This window comes from Lissotriton vulgaris, unplaced genomic scaffold, assembly GCF_964263255.1.
Source record: "Lissotriton vulgaris unplaced genomic scaffold, aLisVul1.2 SCAFFOLD_1988, whole genome shotgun sequence".
NCBI classification, from domain to species: domain Eukaryota; kingdom Metazoa; phylum Chordata; class Amphibia; order Caudata; family Salamandridae; genus Lissotriton; species Lissotriton vulgaris.
This window is the reverse complement of record NW_028255791.1, coordinates 359425-373331: the sequence shown is the minus strand read 5'-3', so window position 1 is coordinate 373331 and position 13907 is coordinate 359425. Positions and strand designations below refer to the sequence as shown.

General features: G+C 41.8%; 1 protein-coding gene across 1 annotated transcript in view; it reads right to left on the bottom strand.

Moving 5' to 3' along the window:
- The window catches only part of LOC147658895 (putative RNA polymerase II subunit B1 CTD phosphatase RPAP2), a 189979-nt gene that overhangs the window by 70967 nt on the left and 105105 nt on the right, over window positions 1-13907 (bottom strand). The window contains exon 6 of the mRNA XM_086952049.1: window positions 1564-1652. Coding sequence (XP_086808175.1) covers window positions 1564-1652 — 89 coding nt within the window. The remainder of the gene's footprint in view (window positions 1-1563; window positions 1653-13907) is intronic.

The following is a 13907-nucleotide window of genomic DNA, read 5'->3' as shown; positions in this document are numbered from 1 at the left end:
GTTATTATTATATATCTTTTCCTAAGCTGCTGTGGAGACTTTATGTTAATAAAGCGAAGGAAGATATAGCATAATCTGAAGCCTCCGGTCCTGACATAGAATTATATATGGGGAGATGTGAATAACAACAAGAGTAACGCGTGAATTTTCCATGATGCCACTTAGAACTCCAAGATGAAAAATATTCCTTTTATTTAGTTACCCAAGCTTTAATTTTATGTTATGCATGTCCCCCCATTTCCCAAATTAATATCCTGCTGCTGTCATCAGCTGTGCTGGAGTATAGGAGTAATAGGGGGGGGGCAACCATGACATGGCCTCACCTACACCAGACCATGCCCTGTATTAAACCTGGTGTCCTTCCACGCACCCCCACTACCCTCTAACTATCCCTTCCTTCCACCATCCAAATTTTAAAAAGTGCCTGGTATCCATCCACCCTCCCACACCATCCTTAGCATTACCTTCCCCTTCCCACATACTAAAAAACAATGCACCTGGTTTTCCTGGCAACAACCTCCCGATAACCACCTCCCACCAACCTCAGCATTTGATTTACCCTTCGCCACCCAATTTTAAAAACTTGCTGTTCTGACAGGTATGTACCCTCTCTCCAATTTCTCCCTCTTCTAAATATAAAAAAAACAGAAATACTTGGCATCCTGACGCCTACCTCAACATTCACTTTATCACGCCTGAGTTGAAAGAAACTACTATCCTGCCACCCATACACAGCACACTCTTTAATTCACTCTGTTCTCTGACCAAAGGAATTATTTAAAAAACTGATCTCCTCCCCTCAACCCCCATTACTTTATGTGCCTTCCTTCCCCCTCTGACACTAAAGTTCACTGCTCTCCACTGGAGCAGAGAGCCAGGGTCTCACCAGAAGGCTCTAAGAGAGCCCTGTCAGCGAAACCAGACTTCCCAGTGATGATACACTGGGAAACAACTCTTGTGTAGCATTGAATAACTGGACTAGGGATTCCTGTAATGGATTCCAATGGAAGCCATACACCCCACTGGAGTTCCTTTCGCTTCAATGGGAGTCACTTTTTACTTCAGGTTTAGAACATTCTGATGCTAAAACATTCAAGAACTAACTTTGGGGTTATATGAATGAACAAACTCATGCTTGGGATTGCACGTTTGAAGTGCGATTTTCTCTTAACTTTCACATAATTCAATACAAAAATTGGAAACAAACAATGGTTCAACGGTGTGTGGTGAATTCTTTGTTTTCTGATACGCCAAAAGTTTGAGGATTAACTTTCATAGCACATATAAATGGTAACTAAAAACGGGACTTGTTACAAAACATGCAGGAAAACCAAAGAGATGCAAATAAGCTTGCATAGTTTGTTGGTGTCAGGTACTCTGAAAATATAAAAGTAGAGACAGAGATGACACAACTTAAAATTTTCAACCACATCCCGACAATTGAACTCATCAGAATCCTCCAGGAGGTAGCTGCTACAAAGCATGTTATACTTGTTCTCTCAAAGTGCAATGGGCACATAATATAAAGCAATAATAACAGTGTTACTGTTAGCATCCAAGTACCTTTCATCATCGCGCAGCCACACTGGATTCTTTGGAATTTGTGCTTCAAAATATTTAGATGCTCTGTAACAGAAATCACTGCAAAAACACTGAAAAAATACGTGATTGTACAAACAAATTTAGATACATTGGCAAACAATATTTATCACACATTTGCTCTTTTGTAATTGCACTTATCTTTCCATACATAAAAATCTCAAACCTAGTCTTTTCAGAATGGTCTCTAGGAGGAAGTGAAAGTAAAGTCTTGCTTGCATAAAGCACATGAATTGCAGGCTCAAACCTGCGGTGACAGGTGTGCATGTGGTATGAACCACTTTCTTACCTTTGGTAACACCCTATCTGGTGGACAATCTATCTAGCTGCAGGTTCACAGGTATTAAACTTGATTTTTTTTTGTAAACACATTTTATTGATTTTCAGTTCAGCTGCCAGAAATCATAGGTACATAAGTGTACATGCCCCTTCCCCCCATTTACAACATACGGCTCCAATATTGCAATACAGTCCGAGAAGCCGATGCACATCATCGTAAATGAGGAGGTCCCCGTTACTGGGGTCGGACAGACCGCCAGGCTTTTACCGAGGAGCCTTCGTAACTTGAAGTCACACAGTGAAGATATATCCGTTCATTCAGCACCTGAAGACGTGCCCACCTCTGTCCAGACCCTGCTATCGGCCACCATGTATTGAGCACACCGCCACAGCGAAGCAATTGATTCTCTTTCTCCACCCACAGAACAATCTACAGATACCCTAACCGGGTCGGAATTATCACCGGTTGTGGGGGATTGATTTCTCTTATCTATTAGGACCTAGCCCTGAAGAGTCAGAGTGTATTGTACTCCGACGAAACACGTGTCGGCTGGCTTTCTCCAGAACGAACATTAAAACAACGAAGATCAACAGGCGTCAACTGCTTTTTCTTTCAGTCTCACTAATTGGCATATTATATGTTTGATGTTTATGTGTGTGCACAGGTTTTCTGTATTTATGTAGATGTTTGTCTTGTACAACATCCTCTAAGGGGTTATTAGGGTCACCCCTTTCCTGGTAGCACCACAATATTAGGCCTTTGTCAGCTAATTTGCCAGTTATTCAGCGAAGCGCAATCACTCCCTCACACTAGGAACCCTTTTCTTTGGTGTTAAGTAAATTGGACAGTCCGGATACTGGATTGTCCCGATCAGATCCCAATTGGAGTCCAATCATAACATCTGCGCCCAACCAACCCTTCTTTAGTTCGGAATTAACCGTCACTGTTTACATTATACTTAACCAACTAATCAATTGAAACCATCCCTCCCTATTCTCCCCTCCTCGTCACTGGTGTATCCACTATGTTAAGTAAGTGTAAAGATGAGGTCTTGATAAAAGTGATTCAGGGAATTTCACAGGTATTAAACTTGATCCGGGAATTTTCTAGCAGTGTCTCTGCACACTGGTAGGTGGCATCGCTCTGATCGGCCTGGTCAAGAGTGACATGCGTGGGCACCCTGACATCAGTTTCTTTTTGTGACATTTCTGCACCAGAAGCACAGAGCTACAACAGAATGCTGATGGAGCAGTGTGTACACAATAAGGATCTAACAAGGGTCACTCTATGCAGAGAAATCCGTTTAGAGAGCAGGGAGAATGGGATGGTCGGTAAGAAATCTGTGGCTAGACAGTCTCTTTACCAGATAAGGTATTATGGACGGTAAGTAACTTGTTCATCTGATAGAGATTTCTAGCTGCAGATTCCTTACCTTAGAATAGATACACAATCAATATCTCTCTGGAGGTGGGTCTGCGAACAGATTTAGACCAGGAAATCGTGGAGGACCGAATGTTTCCAGTTATTAGTACAAACTTTAAAATGAAAAAATCTGGAAGAAAACACTTTAAAAATGTGCCCAACAGCCGCCCTAATGTTTGCTGGCTGATATTTAAATTGAACTAAAACAGAAAAGCCATCTTCATATACAAGTATTTACTGAGGCATATGCACCCTCCCCCCGGAAATGCCGCCACAAAGCACCGCTGGGGGCATGCCCCACAGTTTGAAGATCTCGGCCTTAGACAGTGTTCTGCTATATTCCTCCAGATCACTCTATAGGATGTGTATGCTTGCTCTCCAATACTGAAACTGGCTTTCTCGTTGAACTAGTCCTGACGGTGCTGATGCCACTTACTACCTAGGATTTTCTGCTGGAAGGAGGCCTATTCAAGGGACAGACTTTTAAAGTTACCTTTTATTAGTCAGCTCAACAGCGTGTGTGTCTACCTGCTTCCACTCAAGATGATCTGATATCCATGAAGGCTTTCTATGTTTATGGCCCTTTTCAAACTGCAACTAATGCAAAGCTCCCCCCAATTGGAAGAAGGCACCCTGGTGCACAGCGCAAAGAAGACAATGATGTCTTATGAACAGTTCATCAGGTTAAATCCACAACTCGGAGAGGTTCCTTAAGTGTTTAATTCATGATTACAAAGCAGTTCATCAATGCTTGAAGAAGCGTATACATCATCCAACATAAAAAGTCATCCAGTTATAAATCCTCCCAATGCATTTCGGGCAGATGACTAGCCCTTCCTCAGGGGACAGCTGGAGTAATTACATCCGTGACTCGTTGCACCAAAGTATGGTAAAGCCGATACGTGATATCCCTCTCTCCGCAAAGTGACAGGAAACCCCAAGAGTGCTAGGTCACGGTAAGATTAATACCGGCGTGTGACGCGTACATCGAAATAGAAAGCGTACTGTGTGTGAGTTGTGGATTTAACCTGATGAACTGTTGATAAGACATCATTGTCTTCTTTGCGCTGTGCACCAGGGTGCCTTCTTCCAATTGGGGGGAGCTTTGCATTAGTTTCAGTTTACCACGCTGTTAGGAACAGACAGCGTTCATCCCAGGCAGCACGCCACAGACTATTATAGTGATTTAATTTTGGACCTACTTAGCGGTGCAAGTCCGTTCTCTACTTTCTTGACCTTTCCAAACTGCACCACAAATACGGTCTAAGGATATTTTGCATAATAGTTTTTTAGGTTTCTTAGTTCAACCCACATTAATAGTAGTGTGATATTTGCTTTACAGGAAGGGATTTGGGAGAAGTATGGCCACAAATCCTATGGAGAGTACCATTCAGTCAGTATCATATATCGGGTGGAAGTTTCTGTCCAACTTGTAGAGCGATTATCAGCTTGTCTACATTATCAACTTTAAAACAAAGGTTCTGCGAAAAGGGGCAGTGTAAACGCATCAAACAGAATATAATATGGACGATGGGTGTCAGTTGAATTTCGAAAAAACACAAAGATTTTTTTTATATTTGTTTGTAAATTAAATACAATATTGCATCATTTGTGATTTGTTTAATGAATGCTTGTTTCTGCATTTTGTGTATTGCTTTGAGACTCAAATCATCTGCATTGCTTACGTCGGGGTTCCCGGCTTCTAGTAATTAATCAGTGGGTGTCCAAGGATTCCAATATTGATTCATTGGGGGTCCCTGGATTTCCAATTCTTATTAAGTGAGAGTCAATCAATCGATCAAGAAATTTGTATAGCGCGCTACTCACCCGGAGGGTCTCAAGGCGCTTGGGGGAGAGGGGTCCGCTACTACTCGAACAGCCAGGTCTTGAGTTGCTTCCTGAAGGAGAGGTGGTCTTGGGTCAGAAGTTAAGGTTAAGAACCACTGCCCTATTGTGTTAATTTCCTTTTAGTCAGTTAGGGTAATCCCTTTTCAAGGAGGTCACCCGGTTGACTTCTGTATATAGGTAGCTCCTTCACTGGAGTTGGTGACTGTTTCAGGAAAGATGTCAGTAAGTCCAGAGGACTGCACTCCTACTGATGCAGTGGATAAAAAGTCTGAGACAGAACTGAGATACAGTCCAGTCGCTGGTAAAAATGTTACATTTTGGTTGGGACAATGCAAAAGTGAGAGGAATGTTCAGGGAGCTTGGTAGAGAAAAACACCAGGATAGATTCATATCCCACACAGCCTGTGACTGTCTCAGATACTCAGGGATAGCGCCTGAAAGAACCATTCTGGCATGTCGTCAGATGTAGCTCAGAGATTGGAAATCAGCATTAATAAAGATTCTATTCTGAGAATTCAGAGACATCAACATTAATAAAGATTCCATTCTCAGCTCATATTTCTTTCAGGGATCAGCAGGATGTGATGGTAACTAAAGCTTTTGAAGGCAGCATAAATGCCTTTACCCAACATGGGGAACTCTTCTTCTACATGTTCTGCCTCTACGTCTTAAGATACTATCAAACAATCTAAAAGATAGAATCAGTTTCAGCCTTGTTGCTCATCCAAGAAATCAACATCAGATCAGCAGTCATCAATTCAGAAATCTCAGCATTCTTCACTCCTGAAAAGTAGTATATATGTATATAGAGGGTCCAGTAGAAGGTCATAATTGAGACTTTGTAAAGTCCTGGGAAACAAAGGTTTCAGATGCTTGGGTACATTTTTAACATGTATAATATACAGACTTCTCATCCATTCCTACAGATCTGGCATTTATGCATACTCCTCTACCTAGAAGCAGAGTAAACAGAAGTCTTATGTAACTGAAGAAAGGATTTAATTCAGAAGAGAGCAGCAGTTTCGGTGCCTCGAGAAGAACAAGGTCACAATATTTTTTTTTCGGGTAAAAAGGTTTTAAAGGAGTGTGCTAACCAGTCCTGGATTCAAAAAAGGGTAAATTCCTGGGTATCAACAATCTACTTTGAGGCAGATTGCTGGCAGACAATAATCCCACTGATCTAGCCAGAGTAATTCATGGTTACTCTAGATCCGCATGATGCCTGTTTTCATATATCTGTTTACAGAGAGCATCAGAAGTTTCTTCAATCTACAGTTCAAGTTCACCACTTTGCGCTGTGTTCACACGTTTGGTCTGAAGTCGTTAGGGGATTTAATGAAGTTCTGGCTCCCATGGTGGGCTTTCTACACCATCAAACAATGTTATTACCCCCATATTTGGGCAGTTATCTAGTCCATTCCCCTTAAAAGTCCATACAGAGTGGCGTCTTCAGCAGATTATCTCATCTGAAGAAAGTGAGCCCGTCCAAGATTTGGAATTCATAGGGGCAAGATTTTGGACATGGGCTTGGTAGTACTCTCGGAAACCAGAGCTAAAAAGATTCACATTGCATGATTCAACCCTTCTGAATCAGTATCAGGTTCTGGCAGACTTGGCAGAAACACTAATGAGAATTATTCCCAGGGCAATGTACAATTTGTGGATTTTTGTTCAGCTTTCTCCAGCATCCTAGAATCCAGAAGAAATAGAACTAGAAGCTCAGGTAAAAAGAAGTCATCACATCATGAGACAGCTTCAGTGGTGGTTTGACCCAGTTCATCTGAGGGCAGTAAAACTCTGCTATGGATGTCAGCACCAAAAACTATCTCAAAGAATGCCAGCGATATATATGGGAAGCCACGGTAAACTACATGTGCGTCGTACATTCTGTCTCCACAATGCAGGACACAGTTTTGAAAATAGAAGGAGCTCAAAGCATTCAAGTGAGCTCTTTTGGGTATTGCTCCTCAGATCCAGGGTACTTCAGTGATGGTAAGAACAGACAATCGGACATTCGAGTCATATGTAAACATATGGGGGACAGGGCGTTTGATTGAGAAGCCTAGTGACATGAGCTGTCATCCATTTTCAATGGACTGAGCATGGTCATGTGTCCCTGTCTGGGTTTCAGACAGATCTGCAAGAGATGAAGTCAACTAGTGGCAGATGTCATTGTCAGAAGGGGGAATAATATCAGTCCAGTGGCTGCATCCAGGACCAGAAGAGAAGGAGCTTGGGTGATAGATGCATTGGCATGTTTTTGCCCTCAGGACACTTCTGAATGTTTTTCAATCTTTTCACTCTAATTTCGAGGGTTCTGACAAAGATCAGGAAAGAGAACGCTTGGGTGATCATTGTAGTCCCTTTCTGGCTATGCTCATCCTGGGTTCCTCTTCTTCATCAGATGACAAAGGGTCCAGAATGGGTACGTTAGATTCTACCTTCTTGTCTTCTGTCCAGTTCTGAGCCAGGCAATGTTGTCACGTCTGCAGTTGATGACATGGAGGTTGAAAGTGTAGTTCTTCAGGGGAAAGAGCTATCTAAGAAGTTAATTGTGATTGGATAAGGTTGTAGGAAATGTTCTACTTTATGGTCTTACTATCATGAATGGTGAAATTTTAAGAAATGGTGTTTAAACAATGTGACTGAGTCAGTGTCTTCTCTTTACGGCCTGCCTATTGCTACCTTATGGCTTTAGTTCGCAACAATAAAGCCATTTATAGAACCTTGGAAAGGGCTTCTCTGACCATTGGGCCTTGTGAAAACACTTTTTAGATATGTCTTCACATGATAACTTCCCTTCTGAGCTCTTTTCACCCCATCCCGGTTTACCCCTCTGTTGTACCTTTGAGCTGGTATTTTTTATGGATTATGTGCTGTTCTCATGCCGCTCTCGAGTCTGTGCATGCACGTCTCTATGTGATGCACCAAGAGCAGCTCAGGGCACTGCATATTCTTTTGTAGAATTCTAACATTTCAAATGTTTTATTCACATGCTATTATAGTTGTTGTACAGGCACTTCCACCATAAGTAATACGTTAATGTTTTGAAAAGCAGAGTTTACCAGATGTAGCCTGTGCATCAGTTAAGTCAGTTCCTCTCTGGCTGACCGAGGCTCAGGTTGCACAAGGTGTGGGCTCCACTTCTTTGGAACTTAAATAAAGGTTTTCTAACCTACCTGGATTCGTATTGTAGCCTTGCTGAGCGATACCACCTTGCAACATTTGCCGAAGGGATTTGGGACCATTTAGTAGATTTTGGAGCTCACAGTCGGAATACAGCGTGCCGCTTTGGGTGTATGGCTGATCACATCTGAGCTGCAGCGACAGTAGGTGTGTTGTGGCAGGGCTATTCAGAGGGTAAGTGATACCCATTTGTTGGAGTTCTGTGTTACATTTCGAGTCCAGAAGAATTTTTGAGCGTTTTCAGCAGATTTGGGCTACTTCTGGTCATTGTTATAGTGTATCTAAAATGGGTAAAAATCAATTAAAAGTACATAATATTGAAGTAATGGACCAGGAGGATTCTTTAGAAATCTCTAATTTGGTTCTCAATTTGGATGTTTAAATGGTAAAGTCAAGGATTCAGCCTGTCAAGTATTGCTAGGTGAAGCAATCGCTATTAATATGATGTGTGATTCTGGAGCTCCAATCACAATTATTTCAGACACTCTGTTTAATGCTTCTTGGGGTGGCACGGCGGCTTTGAAAGAAGCTGATGTTCATCTCACGATTTATGGGGATCAGGACATAGACATGCTTGTCTATTTTGAGCAAGATGTCACATGTTTAGGCAGGAGGGTGTTTACCAAGGTATATGTTGCAATTAAAGGAAGGCACTTTATTGGGTGGCAGGATCTGGCTATGCTGGGTATTATATTTGTACCAGGTGCGGACCCGTCTGTAGTGCTGTCTAATGGTAGATGTCTAAATACTAGGAATGAGGGCATGCCTGCTAAATATGTGTTCTTGTGTTTTGTGCAAAGGGGGAAGTTGTTGTACCTTTGGGCTGGTGTTATTTATGGGATACGTGCTGCTCTTGAGTTTGTGAACAAGCAGCTCTATATACTGCACTCTATGTACTCAGGGCACTGCGTATTCTTTTGAAGAATTGTAATATTTCAAATGTGTTATTCAAATGCTATTGTAATTGTTCATGCGCTTTAATCATAAGTAATATGTTATGTTTTGAGATGCCGCGTTTACCAGATGTAGCCTGTGCTTCCATTAAGACTGTTCCTCTCTGGCTGACCGAGGCTCATGTTGCACAAGCTGAGGGCCCTACTTCTTGGAAACTTCAATAAAGGTTTTCAAACTTACCTGGATTTGTATTGTATCCTTTCTGAGTAATACCACCTTCTAACACCCTCCCCATCTTCCCCACCATTAATTATGATTATGCTCTCTCCTCTAACCAGAGGCCTTTGAGCCAAAACCACAGTAGCCAACAGGTGTTCCTGTCCTGGACAAGTCCTAATTCATGCTCTCTGAACCCTGCCCCAGCGAGCAGAGTGTGTTGATTGAGTCTACTGAATACTGCAGCTTAGGTTTGCCCTGGGAGAGCAAAGTGTTTGCCTGCCTTATTCATCTAGGAACTCTGATCTTGGGCCATGAAAGCACATTGTAAGGAAAAATTGAAGTATTGTTTACTACTTAGGGTTGGTCGCTATGTCTCGGGCTAGCTTTACTGATTCCAGGGCACAGTGTCTAATCCTGCCGACCCTTTGCATTGCTAAGTTATAACCTGCAATCTGCCTTTATCAGCATTAGAAGATGCAAGAAGGCTGAGACTTGCCAGCTACGAAAAAGTAAACCAACCCTTACCACATTAAGGCTGATTGCAAAATCTCAGGCTAGCCTTGATGATTCCTAGGCAATTGGCCTGTCTTGTTGGACCTCTCCATTGAGAAGATATGACCAGCAATCTGCCTCTATCAACATTAGAAGATGCAAGTAGGATGAGCCTTACCAACTAGGAAAAAAAATAAAACAACCTCCTACCACATTAAAACTGGTCAGAATGCCTCAGTCTAGCCTTATTGTAACCTACGCAAATGGTCTCATCCTGCTAAATCCTCAATTTGCAAAGATATAACTCACAATCTGCCTTTCCCAACATCAGAAGATGAAAGTATGCTGAGACCTGAAAGTATGCGGAGACCTGCCAGTCAGGAAAAGCAAACTATAATACTGGCAACAGGGTTAGTAGTGATGCGGCAAGTATTGGCGCCTCTAAATGCAACGTCAGTAAAATAAAGAACAAATATTCAACGGTGGTACAGGTGAGAGGATAACCCAAAACCTCCAAATCGGTCCGCAGTCCTCGAAACAGTAATACAGATGACCTGTGCACATGTGATTTTCATTAACAGTATTAATACTGTAAGTATTTCCAAAACATCACAATCACACAACATATGATCCAAATGGCGTTTTCTTTCAGTTTTGTTTATTTGTTTTCCAGGTGCCCAGCCAACACGTGTTTCATCAGGGTGTAACCCATGACTTCTTCAGGGCTATAAGATGTATAATGGCAATACGTTACACAATTGTACTCGCATCATATATTTACAGGTGGTGGCAGACTCATAAAACGTGACAACTTCACCCGTTCTGACATTCCAATCAGACCAAAATATTGAGAGTGCACAGGAAAGCAAAAGTCAACTTCTTCCGTGCATCTATCTGGAATAATGTCAAAGCCTTCATACTCGCCTCGCATGTCAAACATATGATGAAAACAAATTTATGATAAAGCTCGTCTAACAGCATCTTAAAATCTAATAATTACATCGAATATAAGTCATGTCCGATAACCATCATAAGAGCTTTTATAGTACCAGAGCTCCAAACTATAAAAGCGTCTTCCTAGATATATATCAAGTGCCAAAGAAAACAAAGAGAGGAACAAGAAACAAGTGATAGGGAGTATTGGGCATGCATCATATGTTGTGTGATTGTGATGTTTTGGAAATACTTACAGTATTAATACTGTTAATGAAAATCACGTGTGCACAGGTCATCTGTATTACTGTTTCGAGGACAGCAGTCTGATTTGGAGGTTTTGGGTTATCCTCTCACCTGTAGCACCATTGAATATTTGTTCTTTATTTTACTGACGTTGTAATTAGAGGCGCCAATACTTGCCGCATCACTACTAACCCTGTTGCCAGTATTAACGTTCTAGAACTAGCGGTAAGGGCAGCCCTAACATGCACACAAGTCAATATTTGATTAGAATCCCTTCTCTACCATTACCATGGACAGAGATAAAGTAGCAGCAGAACTGTTCCAAAATCTAGCAAAAGGTGATACTGTGGCAGCAAGTGTGAAGAATACCAGTCAGATGAGGAGTGAAGGACTGAGGGAAAAATTTGTGAAGCTGGAAAAACTCAAAAAGAGTTAAAACAGTAAATGGTGGGATGGCATTACCCTTAGACAATACATGAGATTGGACAGGGTACCAAGGGGGCTGCGCGCTCAGATATTCCCCACGTACGATGAGCTTGATGATGACCTACTGAAATTATGGGAAGATTCGCTTACCCTTAATTCCAAAACATTGATGGGAATACGGATTGATAATGCTGACCGTAAAGTGGCAGCATTTTAAGTGGAGATTAAGAAATTGGAAGATGAACTTAAAGACCTTGGCATACCAGAGGCCACCGTAAAAAATTATGAGATCCTAGCTGAGGTTTTATCAAAACATCAGGAAGACATTAAGCAAAGCAAAGCGAGAAAACTGAAGCGTGATGAAATAGACTATAGAGAGGGTAGAGTCTTCACCTTTGCCCAAAAATATGATGAAAGCACCATGATGCATGCAAGGCGACAGTGAGCTTTATAAGTTTTATAAATAAATAAATAAATAAATCTTAATTGGGGATCAAAATAGACAGAAAGCAGGTATACAACATTCCAACTCTGTTTCATCAAGCTCTACTTCCTTGAGTGCACCTATGTCCAGCGATAGTGAGGTAGATAATGCACCAGGCACCTCCAACCAGAGTAGACCAGACAATTCTTTTTTAAAAGAGGTTCAGCTCATAAAAAAGGGGAACAGAACACAACCCAACAGTGGGGCACACATAAGAAAACAAGGAGAGGCAAAAGAGAAGGTCACAAACGAGTACAGGAGAAATCTAAGATCAGGGAACAAAAGGAGCTAACAGACGCACAGGAATTGGGGGTGGATATTATCAATCTTTCATCCCTCACACTTACGGACGACATGGAATCTCTTCTCAAGAAAGGTTTAGGATTTTGCCCCAGAGATAGGGGGGGATGTATGCAAGGCCAAAAGTGATATGTTTAAATTTGTCAGAAACTTAAAACTTAAGAAAATGTTCTTGCACAACCCATCAAGCAATAAACATGTGAAAAATATTCCAGTGTGTGGAGTGATGGATGTCATGAGTATACAAGATGTATATGATAGACAGCTGTTATTGTCTATAACCAATCAGGATGCTACACCTAATGATTTGAGTCAATTATTGACAGACCTAAATGTTGAAAGTGATTATTCCATCTCAAGTGGCCTGAAACCTAGATCCAAGTTAAGCCCAGTATTACCAGGTGGTAACATGATTGACACATTCCATAAATTGGTCCTTCAGGATATGGATAGACATTAATTAAAAAACAAATACAATAGAACACCAAATCAAGACAATCGGACGCAAGGGGAACGTAAAGCCTTAAAGTTGTTGTCTACGAACACATCCACCGCGATCAGGGAAGCGGACAAGGGGGGCAACATTGTGATTATGGACAGGCAGGATTACAACAATGAGGTGTTGGGGCAATTGAATGACAATACTTGCTATGAGAAACTCCTGGCCAATCCTACAGGCACACTGACACTTCTTTTTAATAAACATCTGAGAACTTGGCATGAAGAGGGCCTATTAAGTACGGAAGAATTTTTGTACCTAAAAAGGTAGAGAAACCCAGATTTCCTGCCATGTACACATTGCCTAAGGTTCACAAGAATCTCCCCTTTCAACCTGGCCGACCCATTGTGTCGAGCATAGGTGGTCCATCTGAACCCATCGCCGAATACGTGAATATGGTTTTGCAACCCCTAGTTCAGAACCTTCATGCGTATATCAGGGATACAAAACACATCTTGGGCCTTCTGACAGATTTGACTTGGGAAAATGACATCATCTTAGCATCTTTAGATGTGGTTTCGTTATACACAAACATTAATCCCAGCATTGGCATGCAAGCTATGGACTGGCATTTTGGCAATAAACTAGCCACACAATGGAAGCACAGTAGAATGCTTCTCACTATGATTGAGCTCATACTGAGTAACAACTGCTTCACATTTGAGGGCAAATGGTATAAGCAAACGCGAGGTGTGGTGATGGGCTCGAAATTTTCGCCCTCCTTCGCTAATCTCTTCATGGGATATTTCGAAGCCAAATGGATCTGGGCGACACAGGTAGCGAATTTAGCCAATATATTGTGTACTGGGGTCGTTATATTGACGACTGTCTGCTCCTGTGGTCAGGCCCAGAAGAAACATTACATGAATTCTTTCTCTTTCTGAATGCAAATAGAGCCTTGTTTTCCTGGATGTAGAGTTATATGTACAAGAGGGCTCAATACACAGTAGATTGCACCGTAAACCTACAGCGTACAACTCTGTTTTGCACGCCTCCAGTGCGCACCCTACTCATCAAGTCAATGCCATCCCCTATGGGGAATTTACCAGGGCAAGGCGGAATCGCAGCACAAACACAGA